General features: G+C 41.0%; 1 protein-coding gene across 1 annotated transcript in view; it reads right to left on the reverse strand.

The window, feature by feature from the left end:
• The window catches only part of LOC307258459 (lactase/phlorizin hydrolase-like), a gene marked incomplete at both ends in the record, with an annotated part of 37074 nt that overhangs the window by 12455 nt on the left and 3252 nt on the right, over window positions 1–21367 (reverse strand). Inside the window, 17 exons of the mRNA XM_080037988.1 lie at window positions 2747–2944; window positions 9396–9626; window positions 10868–11130; window positions 13228–13464; window positions 13586–13809; window positions 14126–14257; window positions 14366–14472; window positions 14688–14878; window positions 15420–15618; window positions 15784–16074; window positions 16224–16492; window positions 16710–18263; window positions 18528–19176; window positions 19268–19952; window positions 20137–20215; window positions 20574–20667; window positions 20770–20853. Of these exons, the coding sequence (XP_079894114.1) occupies window positions 2747–2944; window positions 9396–9626; window positions 10868–11130; window positions 13228–13464; window positions 13586–13809; window positions 14126–14257; window positions 14366–14472; window positions 14688–14878; window positions 15420–15618; window positions 15784–16074; window positions 16224–16492; window positions 16710–18263; window positions 18528–19176; window positions 19268–19952; window positions 20137–20215; window positions 20574–20667; window positions 20770–20853 (5487 nt within the window). The remainder of the gene's footprint in view (window positions 1–2746; window positions 2945–9395; window positions 9627–10867; window positions 11131–13227; window positions 13465–13585; window positions 13810–14125; window positions 14258–14365; window positions 14473–14687; window positions 14879–15419; window positions 15619–15783; window positions 16075–16223; window positions 16493–16709; window positions 18264–18527; window positions 19177–19267; window positions 19953–20136; window positions 20216–20573; window positions 20668–20769; window positions 20854–21367) is intronic.

The following is a 21367-nucleotide window of genomic DNA, read 5'->3' on the forward strand; positions in this document are numbered from 1 at the left end:
CATACTAGCGTATCAAATAATTACGTACATGCATTTAAACGTATTCCCTGCTGACCGTCTGGGGTGGCTGTGCAGAGCACTAAACACTAGGGCAGCCGGTCGAGAAATCACGTGTTCAAATCGGTTAAAATTTCCTGCCATCGTGTCGTCACGATTCTGGATTTTTCCATGTATGGTAATGCTGCAACGTGCTGCTCAGGCAAGCTCCGGCCATGCCCCCACCTTCCTGCTCTCAAATCTGCCCGCGCGCTGCTGAAATTGTTCCGGAAGGAAGGTAACCAATCACAAAGGAGTGGGGTTTGCAGGAGGGGGGGGAGAGGGTGGAGAAGCACAAAGCCGAGTGTGGAGAGAGACTGCTGTGCGTGCTAGGGTGAGAGGAAGAGTGTCCCGAAAATCTACATAGTTTTTTGTGATGTGATTCGTGTCAGGTTGCTCTATAGCAGTTTTTAACAAGAAATTAAGACCAGCAAAGTAGTATAATAGGAGATCTTTAAAGCACTTTGATTGGGCTTTATTAAAACCGAGAATAGCAATCAAGCAGAGAACTGGTTTTCACAGCGTGGTTGGACCCCATGCTACATCATGCTAGTTCCATTTCAGCAACGTGTTTGTCAATGTGTCCAGATGATCTCATTAACGCTGTGATATCATTACCATTACTAGTTCACAGTCAGTACTACTTTCCAAAAGATGTCCCTGGTTTGTCTGACTGCAGGAGTGTGGTAATTTGGTGGTGCTCATGGTTCAACACTGCATTCCAAATCGCTTAGACTTTTTGTCTTTTTTCCTATTCTACATACTACAGCTGATAATAAAAAGAATGTGGTTAGCATACAGTAGGTTCACAATTGGGACAAACGTTTACTTATTGATATCATCATAACACTGCTCCTTGAACTTGCCTCTTGCTTATATGTATATCCGACCGTCGCACTGCTGGTATTTATTTTACAAAGAGGCTCTGTCGATGTGACGTAGCTTTCGGTGCTCAGTGGATTGTGGGTCAGAATCGCCCATGCTGATTTCCACACAAAAAATCATGAACAGATTAAGTGGGACATCCGGGTATTGCCATGGGTGACTGTTAGAGGCTGCACTCCATATTAATGCTGTTATCATGGTAACACGCTCACAATGAAAAAGCTCACATGTTTAGCAGGTAATGTTTACCATGATCACCATCATGGTTTAGCATGTTAGCATGCTCACATTAGCCCATTAGCAGTTCTAGCAATAAACCTGAAGTAAAGATAATTTTGGCCATAAACAAAAGTATTGGACAAATGGAAATTATTATGATAAAGTAAAAGATAATCAGAGTTCTTACTACTTATCCAGCCGGGAACATGAATGTCGATATCAAAGTTTATGGTGAGCTTCTGAGCCACTCCTTCTGTTCGCTGATTGGACCGTCAAAAATCTGGCTGGAAGCAACCCGTGAATATACCGCAGCCCCAGACTGATTACTGAAGGGAAATGAAAATTGAGCGGAAGTATGTAGGCGGGCGGTGCCAGGCTACCGGTGACCATCAATATCTGCACATAATTCCGTGGTAATCCATCAGCGAGTTTTTGAGGGCCTCTGTCATCCCCAGAGCCATGTCGCTCGCGTGGCAAAAACAATCCTCTCTTGGGTATTATGGCTGCATTATGGGAGTGCTGTTTAGTGCTATTTATCATTTACACACAGTTTTTGAGTATCAGATCAGGTTTTGCCACTAATCCGTAACAGAGCAGATTTATTTATCCCTTTCAACTCTGTTCAGAACTGTGTGAAGTTCCACCACCCCACGGATCCCATAGCCCTGTATCACACAACATACGTATGGTCTAATCAATTGCCTTGCCAAATACAATGAAGCACTGTTTGGAGGAAACAGAACTGCTGCCAGGGGTTACCATCATAGCAACATGTATTTTTCCGATCCAGGAAGTGAGACATCCATGTTTTACCCTGAGGGGCGCACATCTATGACACTGGAGACCAATGTCACACGTATGATTAGATAGCAAAAAGCCTTTCATTATGTCTCTAGTTTGAATTCAGTATTAAATCAGTTGTACCACACTTGACTCTGTCTCACTGGTGTGCGGCATGCAGAGACAGTGAATGTCATATGAGTCAGTGACTCGATTGACAGCCCAAAGATTAAACCTCTGAAATCCAGTTTCACTTTTCTTTTTATGTTAAAATAATACAAACTCAAGCAATGAAAACGAAAAACAATTGGGATCCTCGGCAACATATAAGCAACAGATAAGTTACTTAAATAGCGTTCATGTTCAAAGGGAGTAGGAAGAAGTTGGGAACTTTTCCGGTCCTGCCCCCTATTATTTCCATTATTTATATTATTCATAGATAACAGACACGTTTGCCACTATCCCAGTTTTTAAATTCATGTTTGTATTGTATATCGAACGAGTGAGAAACATGCAAAGTGAGAGAAGGAGGGATGACATATAATAATATCTTTATTTATATAGCACCTTTAAAAACTTAAAATTTTAACAAAATACATACGAGCAAGTACAATCAAATGAATACATATTAATCAAAAAACACACGTACAAAAAGATAAATACACATACTCATATATACACACACACAACACAACAAACCAAACAAGATTAATAGGTGCTAGGATAAAAAGACATTGAGGAAGAGAATAAAAAGAATAAATAGACGGCATCACGTAAAAGCAAGTCTATAAAAATTAGTTTTAAGAAGTGATTTAAAAGGGGTTACTGATTCAGCCAGCCTTATCTCCGCGGGCAGGTTGTTCCAAAGCTGAGGCGCCCTTGTGGAGAAGGCCCGATCACCTCTAGTCTTGAGCCTCGACCTTGGAACAGTAAGGAGGGCCTCGCCCGCGGATCTAAGGCTGCGAGCAGGCTCGTACGGGGTCAGCATGTCTGTGACGTACTCGGGGGCAAGACCCCGACGAGCCTTAAAAGTGATCAATAAAATCATATGACAAAGGGCATGTAACAGTGGCCAATTTGAAAAGAAAGAAGAAAAAAAGAAGCTGCAGATGAGACAATGTTGATATTGTAGCATTTAACAGTTGACAATCGAAATCTATAATTCATTTCTTATTCAATACATATTAAAAAACTGAAACTATCTCCTGCGAGTCATCATTCTTTCTTACAATAGTGCGCTGATTGAGATTGAGCATTGCATTTCAGAAAAAAGCACTGAAGTCACGCTTGCATCAGCTGATGTGTGAACATCTGTGGCTAAATTATCAGCTGGTCACCAGCTGACAATTAACATGCAGTCATATTTATGGAGGTACACAAAGCAGCCATTTAACCAGCCGAGACACTTTTCCTCTGATTGTACCAATTAAATTAAAATGTGCAGTTTCCCTACCTCCTCCTGTGTGAAGCCTTTGCTTACCTTACTTTTCATGTTTGCTTCTGTTAGGAGAATCTTTCCAACATGTTTGGAGACACATACATGCACAATTATTGTAGGCATTTCTTATAATGATAACTTTGTTCTAACAATTATAATGTCAAAAGAACATAAAGTAAACACACAGAATGTAAACACACAGTGTATAGGTTAATGGAATGGCTGATGATCCTGTGTGTTTGTTTTTCAGAGAGAGAGAGAGAGAGAGAGAGAGAGAGAGAGAGAGAGAGAGAGAGAGAGCCAACACAGGTTCTACTCAGCAGGGTGAGTGAGCCCAGCAGAAGAATGGTGGACTACATCCTGTCATGGTGGGGCTGTTGCTAATTGTTTCCCGGAGACCAGCGGCCCAGCAGACAGCCAGACCTAATTAGGATTTTCAAACAGTCCGAGCTGCCAGCTCCTCTCTGTGAGCGCGGGCACACACAGTGACTTTGCAATGATCTTGTCAGACATGTACAGTGGCACCACTTAATAAATGTCACACATTGTTACATAATGGCCGCCTGAAAGTTAAACACATTCAGGTTGTCCACCATAGCGGTAACATGCTACATTTGTTCAGTTCAAACGCAGACTTTGTCACACACCATCATTTACATTTCTTGAAAGTGGATGATTTATTGTGTTTTTGTTTGTGTCGAGGCTCAACACACTGTAGCAGTAAGCAGTTTTTTTTCAAGCACTGTTCAATTTTGAGATTTGTCTATTCTGATCCATTTATCTCTTTTACTGCTATAACACATCTTGTTTCAAATGAGTATAAATAAATGGTACAGAATGTACATTTATGTGTTTATTTGAGACCTTTTCTGTTTGTGTCTACACATCTCTACTATACAAACATCTTGGCCATTATCTCAACGTAGTGTTTTTCAATACTCTGGAACAAAAATCTCAACTTCACATCCACTAGAATTTCAATATTCTTTCTCTATTCTTTAGCACTATGCTGAAGCTTAGTACAGAAGGATTTGTTTATACGTTGTTAATTGTCTCAAAGTTTCATGATGATACCTAGACATCAAAATGTTTACCCTATTCACAGTGTCTAGCCTTGATGGATAGGCTAGTATTGGATAGTGAGGACAGGTGAATTGATGTGAGGAAGAGAATGAACATAGGGGAGGGAGCCCATATGGTATGGATGTATTGGAGGCAGTGGCGGACTCAGACTGTTTGAAGGGCAGGGGCGAAAAAATAAAAAGGGCACCATGTGGACACACAGTGGCGTTTGTAACTCGATGGTGTTTTGTTCCCCCAGCGGAGCCTTAAAGGCAGCGCTGCCTGGAAGGCCCCGTTCGGGGCACCTGTTACATCTCCTTGTAGCACTTACTTGTGGAACTTTGTAGTTTGGTTTATTTGCAGCTATAGCACTGACGTGATTCTTGTTGTTCTGAGTTTGTACCCTCATTGTTGAATGCACTTAATGGAAGTTGCTTTGGATAAAAGCGTCAGCTGAATAGAATGTAATGTAACAAAACACCAAACACTGTGTTTGTAGATGTTAAAAAAAACTGTTGAGCTCATACAATTAAACGGGGGTTCCCCCCCCCAGAAAAAATTTGCTTCAAAGACACTGTTTCCCCTAATTCTAGCGACTTTATAAACACTAAAATTAGTTGTTTACATTATTGTGCACTTTCACAGTTTAGCCTAAGAAGGGAGGATGCCTTGCTGCTTTCATCTTTACTAACATTTAAGTAAATTAGACTGGAGAAAAATCAATGTGCCACTACCATACAGTCTTTGACCGCTGACAGCCAGCTACGGAAATATTGAAGGAAGTTTTCCTTCATGTTGAGGTGATAGCTGACTATTATCGTCTCTCTTGCATGAAATGACCTACACTTGAACGAGGACCGGATCTTGACATTCAAAAAATGTATATACATTTTAAATGGATTATGCAAACTGAAAATATTAAGTTTTTCTAACTTGGCATCTAATTGCGCTTTTCCACTATGGGTACGGATGGACATACTCTTAATCCGCTTTTTGCTTTGTTATCCAGTAGAGATTTAAATACCACTCGATGTAGCTGTTTGTCATAGCGACGCCACATGAAAGCAACGCCTCTTTCGCATTCCCCGTTCGTCGGCTACCAAAGAGAGGAACGTCTGCACCTCATTAGCTAACCGCAACTTATCTTTTCGGTTTGCCATATTCTTGCTCCAGAGGGCTCATCATCATCATTTAGGCCTATTGTATGGAGGGGAAACCTAGGGCACTCAATAATTTTTGGCCCCCCCTGAGTCCGCCACTGATTGGAGGTCCCCTGTGTAGGGGATCTGTCTCTGGAGCACAGACACCAAAGCTGAGCACGGGTGCCAATGATAATCTGAAAGAGGAGTGAAAAGAGGGGATGGAAAAAATGGGTGAGTGTCCATGGATGAAAGGATAAGGAGGCAAAAAGGAATGTAAGGGGGGGAATGGGTGGTTAACAAGGAGTTAATGGGATATTAGTAGGCTTGCCAGGTGATTAAAGGTGTTGTCAAAGGCATGGCCCTGCTCCTGAACATATGTATTATACCTGTAAAGCACCTACTGTATGTACTAAATATAATCAAATAATGCAAAAAGAGTATATACAGTATACGACATGATGATGAAATCAACACTTAAGTAAAATCAGTCTGTGGTAACTTCTATATATGTCTTTTCACCTCTGAAAACGATGTTATAATCTGGCTTTGGCACTCAGGAAACATTGGTGAGCATTGAGCAGTCTGTACGCCGCAGAGACACACCAAGCTGTATGCCAGCTGTTGTGTGTGTGCCATGCTGCCACATGTCCTGTGAAGTGCCAGGAAGCCAAGAAGCAGCCAGGACGGGCCGGGGACGCCAAATGGCACACTACACCGCCGTGTCAGTGCCCCCCAACTATAACAATCCATCTATCTTTGAAAACGGCTACGGTGTCAGGGGTAATATTGCATTACATGTCTGACAATAACTTTCCCCCTTGAAGGACTGTGAGGGTTATTAGACAGGGCACACGCACATCTGGTGAGACTGGCATGTTCAGAGGAAATAGCAGTAGGCACAGCGCTCGCCCGCAACACAACAGGACCCCTCTTTTTCAATTTCCTGCTCCAGTTTCCACTCCTGCTTTATTTCGCGCAGGGGCTTGTGAAGTTGGAATTGCGAAAGGATGAATGCAACATTTAGCCGATATGGCACACCAGAGCACAAAACAAAGGGAAATTGATTCTGTCAAAGGCAATATCTGCGATAATGATCTCAATAAAAACATAGGTTAGCAGGATTCCCTCAGGAGATTTGATTTCCAACAGAGCAGCGGCCTCGCACTAGTTTTTTTTTTTTTTTTTTAAACAAGTGCTGTACACTTAGAATTTAATACGGGTCTGTTACATGATGTGGATTTGATTTTCTTATCCAAACTAATGCTTGTCTGTAACAGTTTGACATCAGGCCCGAGTTAAGTGCTGTTGATGTGCACGCTTTTTTTTTACAGTTTGATTCAGTAGCCAAACATCTCACGTCTGGTTGGCAGATGTCTTTACATAATAAGCCGCTGCTGTTCTGTTTTCTTAGGCTGTGTCCAATGAATGAATTGTACTCACACTGTCAGTCAGGCTTCCTTCCAATCCAACACGTCCGTCACAGATCAAATCCGCTGAAGTTTTTTTTCACAGTACATTCTGAGTTTCACTACAGTTGAATATAACAAGACTATTTCCCCAACCGACGTTGGTTTTTTCAAAGCCAATACTTATCTTCATTTGAGTTTTAAAAAATCCCATAAAGTTATATAAGCAGTTAGCAATTAAAGAGACAAATATTTCATCAGGAATCGGTGGAGACCAAACACAGAGCTAAAAGATAGTGGATATTGGAATTACATTTGCCATGGTGGTCTGAAACACAACTCCAAATGAGAGATAATGTTGTTTCGTCACTGAAGGATGTATTAAAACAGCAAACAAGTTGACCATATCGACATGAATATCAATGAATTATTGGGGCCTCCTGTTGTCTACGTTTGTAAAAACATAAATCCCCATACGCACAATGTGGGGATGTTAGAGTTAGGATTCCAAGTAACCTAAAATCGGCTGTATATTGACCCAGATTATTTATCAGACCAGCTTTAAAAAAGACACAATGCAGCAACTCAGCTTCTCTGTCAATCAGTGTTTTTGTGTGTGTGTGTGTGTGTGTGTGTGTGTGTGTGTGTGTGTGTGTGTGTGTGTGTGTGTGTGTGTGTGTGTGTGTGTGTGTGTGTGTGTGTGTGTGTGTGTGTGTGTGTGTGTGTGTGTGTGTGTGTGTGTGTGAGAGAGAGAGAGAGAGAGAGAGAAAGAGAGAGAGAGAGCATGTGTGCTTCACTAATAGACTCATAAAAGTAACTTGTTCAGCAACCTGGCTTTCCACATCTAAGGTTGCCACGGGAAGCAGACACAACAACACCCAACAACCATTTACTCTAATTCCTTACAGATGGTATGTTTGTGAAGAGTTTGGCTTTTTGTGACAACGGATATTCTCCAATGATTGCACTATTCATACGTATACTTAAGGTGACACGATGGTGTGAATTGTACATATCGCACACTTAAATAAAGTTGCCAAAGTAATATCGCAGTGCTGTGGGAGCTGCTTAAATACACCCACCCAATGACAGACTTTGTTAATATTAACAGGACGGGGGGTAGACGTGATTGACAGTGTGTGATGTATGGTTCCATTTTTTTCCTGTATTCTACTCAAATTGTAGTCCTACTTTACAAGATTGACAGCCGGTATAAGCGTTAGCTCTGTTTTGCAGAAAAGTGGCTCCAACAGACTTGGCTCAGCTGGAAACATTCTTAAAGTATCACATTGCTATTATTGGAATGAAATTATTCCCCCACTCCATTTTGGGAGGCTGCAATTCCAGCGAGCCATCCCACAGGATTCTGTAACAATAATGTCTTGCTGGTCTCCGACTTATTTCTGGTAAAGAGATAAAGTGTGGAACCCGCGCCCCTTTTATCTTAACAGCGTTCTTGTCAGTTTATGGGTTAGAATAGAATGTAGAAGAAAAAACACCTAAATGTGACATGTGAGATCCAATCCCACAATGTAGAGCAATGACAAGCTGAGGCTTTGGGGGAAAAGTTCTAACTGTTTTCTTTGCATTTGCAAAACTCCTGATGAGACTAACTGTTTGAGAGGGCCTACTAGGGAGCAAGGATGGCATGCAGCAGTTTGCAATCACCATCCCTCTGCCTCTATGACACAAGGGGGAGACTTCACCCAGCAAGCCATTGATTAAAGCATCAGCAGAACATCAAGCCTCTGTGACAACGCCACACCGGTTATGTACAACAGCTTGTGTGAAGTATAAGTCTTGTGTTTTTTTATCATCTCATCTAGTGCCGTGAGGGGCCAAAGGCATAATATGACATCTATTTTGACATACTGTAGGATGACATTCAATTTGAATTTGAAACATCTAACTGAAAACAGCTTGTTGAATGATTCAAATGTCCTGTAAACAAGCTGTTTTCAGTTAGATGTTTTAACTATTTTGTTATGTGAGCAGAATTGAAAGTTCAGAGCTACTTACTATTTTTAATCAGCATTTTCAACTAAGTGGTTGACTTTGAATGTCAATTGAGACATCACACAATAATCAACTGTATGAAAAGTATTTAGCTTTTTTTATTATTGTCACACTGTTGTCAAGTGTATTGCCATGTATTAATGTAAACACATGAACGCATACAGCAAATTGTAATGCTGCTTCTGACCACACTGCAATGTATTAATACTCTACATGCAGTCGATCATGGTTTATTTACAGCACATAGCCCCACTGTATCCAATTCATTGAGTTTATTATAACAGCAGCTCTTCCCCCAGGCAGACTGGTGATCATACAAGTGATCAAGTCATCATACTTTTATGCAAGTTAATCAACTTGACCTCAAAATATTTCATGAAAATACGAGCCAATGGCAATGTGTTTTCTCACCCGACTGAATTCATACAGCGTCCCTGGGTTTGAGATATTGAACAGACCATGTGTTGATCGGAGCAGCTGAGCAGCAGGCGGGGGGGAGAAGTTACACAACAGACACCTGCCGTGCCCTAATGTGTACATCCTGTTGAGAAGACGGGTCGCCGTGGAGACCAGGCGTAGGTCTCCTAGCGGGAGTGCAGTGAAGAAGTCTATTTGCCCTGGAAGCCTCTTGACGGGACAGAGCTGTTTATGTGGAGCATGTTATGGAGTGGGAGACACATGCAGGGCCATGTCTGACAGGCTCCTCCAGGCCATCATGCTTTTTCTACCCAGAGGTCATTGGGAGAACAGTGGCAACCAAAAGCCAACAGGATTGCATTGTAGGACATGATATAGAATAGAACCAGGAAAAGTTGAGGAAAGTCAAAGGAAATTCTATGTTCTCCTCTTTAAGAACTCCCTTTGAGGGAGTGTACCTCAGTGGAACTAATGACAGGCCAACATTTTAGACGGATGATGTATCTGCAAGCTATCAAATGAATAAACAAAATGCTTTATTCGGCCCACTGAAAAATTCTGTAAGAAGTGCATCAGCATGAAGCATGATAAATTGTCACAATTCAGTAAGACCTCCAACTAAATGTGATATTTATCAGGATCTAGAATACAGTTCCTTTTATTATCCCTTTGTAGAAAAAAAGTAAAATTAATGAAAAAAACAAGAGAATGTGCTGCTCACAGTGAATGTTCACTCTGCATAATAATAATCGCTCATTTGTTATCTCTCTTTCTATTTTATTAATTTATTTTTATTGGGGTTCAGCTTTAACTCCAATCAAATATATAACAAATGGGAAACTGTTACATATTGTAGCAGCAGCAACATAACAGCCGATGTCCACATAAAGTATAATTTGCTGGCGCCACCCAGAGGTCATTCAGCGACAGTGACACAAGCGTCTCAAAGCCTTTACATTATGGTCTTTATTTCTCAAAATACCTTTTGGAAATGGCAATGATCACAAGATACATTAACAAACCGGGTGACAAAAGCCTGAATCCAATATTTACAGGTTTCTTTTAAATCAGACGCATAACAACCATTTTAGGGAGGCAAACTGTCATACATTGAACATTTATGAATAATAGTAATAATTTCATTATTAAATTATAATGTGTTATATTTTTTCACAACATTTAAACATTTTAATATCATAATCTTAATTTATTTACATCCATAACATTTTTAAGTTGTTAAATTACTGCCATTGTCTTCAAGTGTCTCTCTTTTGGTATAAAAAAGTAATAAAGAGATTTACATAGGTAGTTGATAGCAAGCTCTGATCAAAATAGTGATCAATTGCCCTCAAATCTTACAACAATATAGAAGAACACAGATCATCCAACACCTAAATAGGTAGCCCCTTCAGGTATCAGGAAAAGTGTTCCTAATCTGGCGCCAGAAACACTGCCTAAAACTTCACACTCTCCATTTTAACAGATTCTACTGCTGCTGTCTTTAAGGGTTTTCTTGTTTTCATGAGCCGATATACAACAAAGATGACACCAAGTACACTTACAAGGAGAAATGCAAAGACGACATAAAGTGCAACTTCAGCATCATGAGTTGAAAGCTTCAGACCCAGGAAGTCCACCATGTCCAGAGGCAGAATAGGGGCATTTGTATGTGCAGTGTTCTCAATTGTGGTAAACGCGTTTTCTAGTGTTGTATGTGGGACACTGGTAGCTGTTGAAAGAGAAGGCAAATAAACAAGAACAATTTAATTATCTAATCCTGTTAACCAGAGGTGGATTACTGCACAGGCACACCGGGCACAGGCCCAGGGGCCCAAGGGCTCAGGGGGGCCCTAAGCCAGAGATACTGTTAGTAACTTTTCATGTCGCATAGTCAAAGAGTTCAGTCACTCATGTCAATAACATTGTCCAAAAAGGAATAGCCTAAATAGAAGTACTCATTAAAATGTAACAAGATAGAAATCATCATGGGCCCCCAGTAGGGGAGAAATACAAAAGCAAGTTAAAAACAACAGCATTAGTAGCTATGTCTAATGGGCTCCATGAGGGCCCTTGAAGGCCCCCTCACACATACAGAAATAAGCTTTCTATGTGGGAATTCTGAATTGTTCATAAAAAGTAGCTATCCACCCTTTATCTGTTGAAATGGGCCCCTCCATCATAGAACATGGGTCTGCAGACCCATGTACTGTACTGTACTGTGTTTACAGTTGCAGAGTAAAGAGTGCCGCCTGTTTAAGAAAAATTTGAAAAATAATAATACTGTTACTAGAATTATTTACCCAAGTATTTGAATAATTGAAACTGAGTCAGGCCTTCTTGGAAGTAGGTGAATTTACTTGCAAACAGCATGCAAGGGTCAGACAACATGTATCACAAATAAGCTTACATGATTGAATACATCGAATGAACAGTGTACAGAGATTATATGCAAGAGAAGGTGGTGTGTGCGCAAACACACACTAAGTTTGGTGTGTCCAGCCCTTATTTTGCTGGCGAAAGCAGAAACATTTTAATTGGCAGATATTCCCAGAAATTCATCTCAGCTGGTGTTATCCTTCATACAATGTCTGATAACAGAATATGGGGAGTGAAGCTACTGTGCACATGAATGCGTCATACCTCTGTATGTGCCAAAATCTTATTAGGCTTCAAGGCTAAACAACAAACTTGTAGCAAAACATTTTGGAGTTCTCAGGTTCTGGGACAAAGTTCAATAGGCAGAAAGCATGTATTGTGCATTAAAATATTATACAATAAAGCAAATTAAATTCTGTTAACAAATACTGCCTCTAAAATTCCCTCTCAAAGTGCACCAGATTGATAGCCTGGAAATCCAGACCCTGATATCTTGAACGATAGAGGGTCTGGCCACGATCAATAGTAATTTCCAACTCAAGGGGCGGCTCCTACTCGTGCATTTCAAATGCCACTGCACGCAGTTGGATAGCACTACAACCAATCAGAGCGATGCACAAGGTGACATAAGCCCTGTTCGTTTAGCGAACAGCTGTTAAACTGTTAAATTAAACTTTTTGCCGTGGTCGGTCGGCAAAACAGAACATTCCACTTACTTGCTAATGAAAGATTTGAATGCCGTCTTCCAAATCGTAAAGGGTCGAGGCCAAAGCAGTCTCAAACTCACACAACATATCCGCAGCCATCTTTGATGTTTACTATCACGGCTTCGATGTCGCATGCACGTCACTGTCGTCATCCGGTTACGTCCTCCCCAGAGTACCATATAAAGGGCTCTGGCGCGCCCATATTAGATAGAACCAATTGAAACGTGAGCCCGGATTTCTGGTCTTTTTGAAAAAGCTTCAACGGAGAGTGTCCAGACCAACAGGCGCAGCAAATTTAATTTGCCAGCGCCTAATGGCAGGTCTGGGAATGCCAGGCTACCAGATTGATGCATTTTACTTTAAAAAGGTAAAATTATTGCCCCCGGACCCCTCCAACAAGGTACAGGGTCCCTCCAACAGTATCCCAAAGTCCTGTGGGAAACACTGACTCCCTTAATATGTTTTTGCCATTAATTGTATGTATCTGTGTGGAAAAGTCAGTGTACCTGACTGGATAGGGAGGAGTGGGGGGCCCTTTAAAAGTTTGTGCCCAGGGGCACAATCTCATAATCCGTCTATGCTGTTAACCTTGTATCTGTTGTGAATCTCTTTTTCATCTTATAGTGCATGGTCTGCAAGTGTTTCAATACTCCCCAGAATTCAAGTCTAGAGGAAATATACCCTCCTAAATGCTACAACAGAATTGCATTGTTTTTTAATCTGTGGACCTAGCATGAGGTTACCTTCAGGTTCAGGGTTCAGACACTCATGGGGCCCCAGGGCCGGGTCTGGGAAGCCATTGCAGGTGATGATGGAGGCGTAGCGGGACGCAGAGTTTTTGGGGATGCGGGGAAGAGTTGGGTCGGAGCGGTTCACATAGAAAAGTCCAAATCGCTCGGCGAAGCCAGCAGCCCACTCAAAGTTGTCCATTAACGACCAGGCTGTGTAGCCTCTCAGATCAACACCATCCAGAACTTGGGCTGAAAGAGCAACAGTAATGAACATGTAACATGTATGTATCTTATAGAACTGTAGGTATTCAAAATAAGCATGTCATTCTCATTAACCCCTTTAATACTTGTTTTTTATTGGCTGTGATACCTTTAAGGCCCTGGTTAATGTAGTTTTCATAGTAGTGAGTTCTGTGGGTGTCATTCAAGTCGACTGCTCCTCGTTCTGAGATCCCATTCTCAGTGACATAAATGGGTGGGTTTCCGTACTCATCCATGATAAACTTGAGGATTTTCCTGAATCCGAATGGAGTGATCTTTAGCCAGAAGGAGCCAGATCCAATCCAGCTGCGGTCGTAGGTGCTTCCAGTGCCCCTGGATATTAGCTCAGAATTAGTCAAATCATTTGTATGTAATTTAGAATCTCCTTTAAAAAAGCAGATGGACAACCTATGGCATTTATATGTGGGTCCTAAATAGGCAGCCCCTCATGTATCTGTAATCTGGCCCCATAAACCCTGCCAAAAACTTGACTGGTTATGCAGTCTTGGTCAACTTTATTTGGTCATTTTAAAAGGCAGATCAACAAACTATAGCATTTGTTTGTGGGTTTGATTCCCCTTTTGTGTCACTTATTTTCTTTCAGGTGCTGTTCAGTACAAAAATGACAATGTTTTTTATTCCAACCCACCTGTCACCTTCATAATCCTGCTGCTTTCCCAAATCAACTGGGTATGAAAGAACTGTGGTGTAATGGTTGAAGCCAAAGTAATCATGAGTCCCTTTGATCCTCTTGATTTCTTCAGGGGTGAACTCAGGAAGCCTATATGAGAAAGAAGAGTATTTTTCCAGTGTAATTGCCATAACAATATTGTATACCGAACTGAATTGTTTCTGTGCTTCTGTATGTAAAAGACTATTTTTCACTTACCGTGAGTTAGGTAGACCTGCAGCGAGGCTTCTTTCACGAATAATTATTTTCATTACGTCGGGATAATCACCGTTGAAGATGGGATGGGCAAACCAGCCCATATAGAACTGCAGAAAACAATATGTTGCGTGTTAAACTGCTTTGGGTACCAGATATATAGGATAGTAGAATGCATACCAGTGGGTTTCACTGAAAAGTAATTAAATCTCCACATCAAGGGCTTTTTGAGGATCTGAACTTTTGTGATGCATAAAGCCCAACCCTTCTGGTCTGGGAAATGTTAAACAAAAATGACTGTTCTGATCAACATTCATTTGTCTACCTGCACGTATCGCTTGGCTGCATCCAAATCCTCCTGCTTGTATGGGTTCCTTGGCTCAGCCCAATCAGAATTGATGGTGATGGAGATGATGCCACCCTGTGTTGCTCTGTACTTGTCGTTGTAGAGGTGCCAGGCCTCAGCATGGGCCTTAATCAGGTTGTGGGCTGCAATATATTGCTTGCCAAAAATGCCTGAAAAATATAAGCCGTTAGACAGTGCTTCCAGTTGTCATCATACATTGTAAAGAATACCCGAAAATTGATAACAATAGATCAAATACAGTCCTGTTTTGTGGTCTAAAATGTGAGCAACAGTTCAACATTTCTTACACATATTCCATTGAATAACCGTGAGTGAAATATTTTTAAGATATGACAGCAGCAATTATTCTCTGATTTCTAGCTTTCGCAACTGTGCAAAAGTGTATACAAAAGTGTATACAATTGGTTTCATTGGTACTTTTTTGCACCAATGAAAGAGAAAGTAAGTAAATACTTCAATTTATAAGCATATGGTAGGGTGTTTGGTGTTTTGTGCCCCCAACGGAGCCTTCAAGGCAGCACTTGTTAAGGTTAGGGTTAAAGGTACGATGTGTAACGTTTTAAGTTCCTTGAAGACTCCGTTGGGGGGCACAAAACACCATCGGGCATATGGTAGACAGTGCTGATCCATACGGAGGAAAAAAAACATCTATATCCTAGGAAGTATCGACAAAGAAAAGTGTTTGATTACCTGGAGCAAAAGTACCATATCCATAGCCAAGGTTGGCTACAATATAGGGTTCATTTAGAGTAATCCAGAACTTTACTTTGCTTCCAAATTGGCTGAATAAAACATCAGCATAATCTCTGAATCTTTGGACGGTGGTTTCATTCTCCCAGCCACCCACTTTCTGCAGAGCCAGGGGAAGGTCCCAGTGGTACAGGGTCACCTGAAACATAGCAAGCAGGATATTCAAGATATACTATGAACAAATGTTTTTTTTCTCATGAATCATGATTGCATTTTGAATCTGATCCACACATAACTTTACATATATTTATTTAAATTTAAAAGAGTCTGAGGCCTTACGGTTATTAATAATGTCACCACCTACCTGAGGCTTAATGTTAGCAGCTTCCAAAGCGTTCAGTAATCTATGGTAGTAGTTCAATCCAGCCTGGTTGATGTGGTTGTTGGTGCCATCAGGGAGAACTCTGGTCCAAGATACAGAGAAGCGATAGTGGGTCACCTTCAACATCTTCAGCACCTTCACATCCTCGTCAATCTTGTTGTAACTATCACAAGCGATATCGCCGTCGTCACTGTTGCCCACTTTCAAAGGAGTATGTGTAAACTTGTCCCAGATACTCAGTCCTTTTCCATGGGCTCTCCAGCTCCCTTCAATCTGTAATTACGGGCAAGGGTTAAGAGTACCAGCAATGGTTATACCTTTGTGCTTTATCCCTATGCATTGATTGAAGGTACCTTCTAAATATCTGACTCCACAATGCACTCTGCCATTGTAAAATACTATCTTTTTCATACTTTCCTTACCTGATAAGAGGCACTGGCAGTACTCCAGTTAAACATTGTGGGAAACTGTCCAAAAAGTGTCTTCTCATCATCTGGTAATGGGAATCCATTGTCCTTCATGACTTGGTAATAATAGTGAGCAGATCGTTTGGGTGTTCTTGGTCGGTTTGGGTTGGTGAAGTCAACATGGTGCAACCCAAATCCAACTCTGTACCCATTTAGCCATTCAAAAGAGTCCATCATAGATGTTGCAATGTATCCTTTTACATTCACACCATCAAGATTATTGGCTGAATATGTTGGAATAGAGACAACATAATTAGCTACACAAAGATGAAAACTGTGGATATTATATAATTCCACAAAATATATTGACTGTTCCACAGGCCAACAAGTGGTCTTGAAGCGTACTGTATGTATGTGTGTGTGTGTGTGTGTGTGTGTGTGTGTGTGTGTGTGTGTTTAATCGGGACAACCAACATTAACATATGGGATGTGCACACTCACCTTTTAAAGCCTCATCAATGTATGTTTTGTAGAAAAAGACTCTGTCTGTGTCATCAACTGTGGTCATTATGTCTGTAGCTACTCCATTCTCAGTAATGTAAATGTCTGGATTTCCATACTCCTCTTTGATCCAGTTGAGGAGTCTTCTCAACCCCCATGCTACAGCTCTCTGGTTACTGATGGCAGTTGTTGGTGAATCACCTTCTTCTGCTTTTGACAAGTCCTGGTCATATTCATAAGATTGAGGGGTAAGCCGAGCCGTAACATGGCTTACTATCCTTGTAGTGTAATGATTTACACAGAACATGTCAGCAGTTCCCTGAATAAAGCTCTTTTCTTCTTCAGTGAAGGAAGGTAGTCTTGTTTCTGAAAGACCTTGGAGTTCACTTTTGTTTCCAATTTGCCACTTCATTGCATCAGGATAGTCACCATTCTTGAAAATGGGATGTGCAAACCAACCCAGTTGGAACTGCAGAGCGCGGTCAGCAGCCACTACTTCACGGGGAACATTGACATCTTTAGGTTCAATCCAATCTGCATTGAGGGCAATGGATACTACACCACCTTGGGATTTGCGATACTTGTCATCATATGTATGGTAAGCCTTGGCATGTGCTTTTATGAGGTTGTGTGCAACTCTGTATGGTGCAGTTCCTGGATTCTTAACATTTGGTGGGATCTGTCCAAGTCCATATCCTGACCATGCAATTGTTTGAGGCTGGTTAAAGGTCATCCAAAATTTCACTCTGTCACCAAAGGTGGCAAAGCAAAAGTCGCAAAATTCATTAAAAATGTTAATCATGTCTACCTTTTCCCAGCCACCAAGGTTTTGCAAAGCTTGTGGAAGGTCCCAGTGGTAGAGTGTCACCATGGGAGTTATGTTATATGCTAAGAGGTCATCAATGAGTCTATTATAGTAGTCAACACCTTTCTGGTTCAGGGAGGTACGCTGACCATCAGGAAATATCCTGGACCAGGACAAAGAGAATCTGTATGACTTCACTCTCAGAGCCCGAAGCATGTAAAGGTCTTCTTCTAGTCTGTGGTAGCTATCACAGGCCACATCTCCATTGGCATTAGCAGGAATACTGCCAGGTTTCTGGGTGAATGTATCCCAAACGCTGGGCCCTTTCCCATCTGCATTCCAGCCACCTTCAATCTGGTAAGCCGAAGATGACACTCCCCAACTGAAGATTTGTGGGAAAGTGCCGTAGTGGTAGAGTTTACTCTGAAAATTGTTTTGGCTGGAGAATTTCCTCCATACGTCTTTGGCTTGGGATGGAACAGTGGAAGGTGGGGTTGGAGGCATTTTATTTGACTTAATGTTCTGCATTTTTGGTTCATGAAAAAATAGTTTTTTGGAAGCAAAGCCATTTTTCTCAATAACTTTGGAGTAAAAGTAGGCCGACTGCTTTGGAGTTCTGGGTCTGTCAGGCAGGTCAAAGTTGACATGGTGCAATCCAAAACGTTCATTGTAGCCTTGTGGACCTTCAAAGCCATCCATGAGTGAGTGGACAGTAAATCGCTGCACATTTATTCCGTCCAAATGTATAGCTGTTCAGAGAAAAAAGACAGTGAGCCAGTAAACCTCATGTATTGTGATGAGTTCTGAATAAGTCCAAACTAAAAAATAAATGCATACCCAACTTATTAATATCTGTAACCCACAATAACATACAAAAGTGCCAATGATTGCTGCACTTACAAAATATTAATTTTGTCAAGTAATATCCAATGTTTTCTGAGGAAACATCCCTGCCTAAAATATGGTTAGAGATATATGCAGTTACAAATATATAACTACTTTTAACAACATACCTTTTAGGGCCTCATTGATGTAACTCTTCATGTACTCTATTCGATGAGTGTCATTGAGAGTGTCCCCACTGTACTCTGTAGGCATACCATTCCCAGTTATGTGAATTGGCACTTTGGTAACATTCAAATATTCCATTGAAATGTGATTCAGAAGCCTTCTAAGTCCCCAAGGTGCAGAAAAGATCCAATCAGAAGCTGTAGAGGACCATGCAGGGTCCACATGTGCCTGGAAATCTCCCACCCCATTAGGACCAGAAGTGCAGCCACCATCACTGTTGTTGACCAATCGGGAAGTGTAGTGGTTTAATCCCAGAAAGTCAGCTGTTCCACGTATCCTCTGGCTCTCTTCAGCAGTGAAAGCTGGAAGTCTTGCAGGCACAGAATCGGGACACTTTTTTATTTTCTCTTCAATCTGAGTTTTGAGTGTTGCAGGATAATCTCCATCTACAAATATGGGATGTGCAAACCACCCCAGCATGAACTGTAGATAGCGATCTGCAGCTGCTATGTCTTCAGGTTTTGAGCGGTCCATGGGCTCAGCCCAGTCAGAGTTCAATGCAATGCCAACTTTCCCTCCTTGTGTCTTCCTGTACTTGTCATTGTAGATGTGCCAGGCCTCAGCATGGGACTTTAGTATATTGTGAGTGACCTGCAAAGCCAAAGCATGTGTTAAGGTACATTTATAAGAATTCAAATGAAGCAGTGAATAATGCAAATTATCATACAAGCATCCCTCTCACCTGGTAGGAGGCAACCACATAGTCCTTTACTCCCGGGGGATGCTCACCAGTGCCATACCCAGCATGGCTCACCACCCACGGGCTACTGAATGTGTTCCAGGTCTTGACCCTGTCTCCAAACCTGGAGAAACAGAAGTCTGCGTAGTCCTTGAAGGCTTCAATAATGGAAGCGTTGGTCCATCCACCAGAGTCCTGGAGAGCCTGAGGCAGATCCCAATGGTAGAGAGTGACAACAGGCTGTATTCCAGACTCAATGAGAGCATTAATCAGCTTGTCATAGTAGAGAGCCCCTTTCTCTGCTTGGCTGCCTCGGTGACCAGAGGGGAAAATACGGGCCCAGGAGATGGAAAACTGGTAGGTGTTGACATGAAGACCTCGCAGGAGGTAGACATCATAGTCCACCTTGTGATAACTGTCACAAGCCTGGTCAGCTGTCTGATTGTCAAAAACCTTGTTTTCATGACCAAAACGGTCCCAAATGGTCTCTCCCTTCCCATCTTCTAACCAACTACCTTCAACCTTGAAGGACTCGCTGGAGGTGGCCCATTGGAAGTCAACAGGAAATGATTCATTCAGGAAGGCATCTCGGTCAGATGACGACATTGTGGCAAAATTGCTCCAAGTTTTGCAGTAGGTTGTGGAACAAGATGAAGTTTGGAGATTGTTTCTGATTCTGTTTTCGTCACTTTTGTGTGAATGATTGATGATTAAAGGAACAAGATGTTGAAAAAATAAATTAGATGGGAATTGCCATACAATTATAAAATCTGAAATTATTATTATTATCAGACAATAATTTTCACAGGGGTAAAAATGTTTTGTAGTTTAAATCTAAACCTTCATTGTCTGTAATGTATGCACTGTAATACCTTTTTGGGATATTGTTAGCTGGGCGTAACATATCTACCATGTCAAATCCAAGCAAGTTTTGGTCACCATTGTTCAGAACTGTAAAAAGATAAGAATATATCATATACTGTATGTCAAATATCATATATAATGCATGCATCCTACATAGATTTAGAATCATTGGATCTTTAACGCCATGTTTGTTACATGACATAACTATGTGCACTCTGTCTCATGTTATAAATAAACAAATTACTAAATAGGATTACATCCCATGTCAAAATATATCAGGATTATTTCTATATTTTCTTTCACGGAAAGCAAATCAAAATATATATTTGAAATAACAATGTTTTAAATGTGTAAACTTCATACATATAATTCACAGTGACAGAGCAATAGTATTTCCCTTTTAACCTCAAGGGAGAGGCTCTTGATTGATAAATAATTAGATTACCTTTTATGATTTTGGTATCTGACAGGAACTGATGAGGAGAACAGTCTTTTATGTTCATCTCATAAAAGAGAATGGGCTTGTCTCCACACTTTCCCTACAAGAAAACAGTCATGTTTATTACAAGAGCATTTAACAGAATTCCCAGAAGACCACACTTTAGACTGCAATCTATTAATTGAAATACATTTAGACATACCAAAACATTTTGGAGTTCCTCAGTAAGCCTATTTCCAGTGCTGCAGTCGTATTGGATTTTAATAGAGAGGAAATCGGAATATTTCTGAAATAGAGATGCATGTGTGAGTGCTGTATGTCGATGGAACATTACTTTTACACTATGAAATTTGATACATCTACAACTTGTAAGAAAATAAGACGGACCAAAACTCAACAGAGTTTAAGTATTTAATCAAAATGGATAAAACAAACAGAGTCAAAAACAAAAGTGTTCAGCCGAGCAGGGTCAACTCCTTCGTCTAAAGTTGGTTCAAGAGACTGGCAACTTTCTTGTTGCCAGTCACAATATTTATACAGGGGTTTAATCAATGAGTTCATTAACGAAATAACGCCACCTCAGAAGTTGGGGACTTTAGACAGAGGAGACACATGTCAGATCAATATAAAGAAAACAGTCAACGCTCAGAATTCAGGACTCCATATTCAAAAAGACAACGTGTCACAAGACAATAATCAATGGGGATCATTATTAGAAGTAGACTGGAAAAAACCCACTGAAAATAATTTTTCCATCACAGAAATTATCTTAACACATGCTAATCAAACAGCTTTATCTT

Source organism: Ammodytes marinus, assembly GCF_949987685.1.
Source record: "Ammodytes marinus genome assembly, chromosome: 12".
NCBI classification, from domain to species: Eukaryota; Metazoa; Chordata; class Actinopteri; order Uranoscopiformes; family Ammodytidae; genus Ammodytes; species Ammodytes marinus.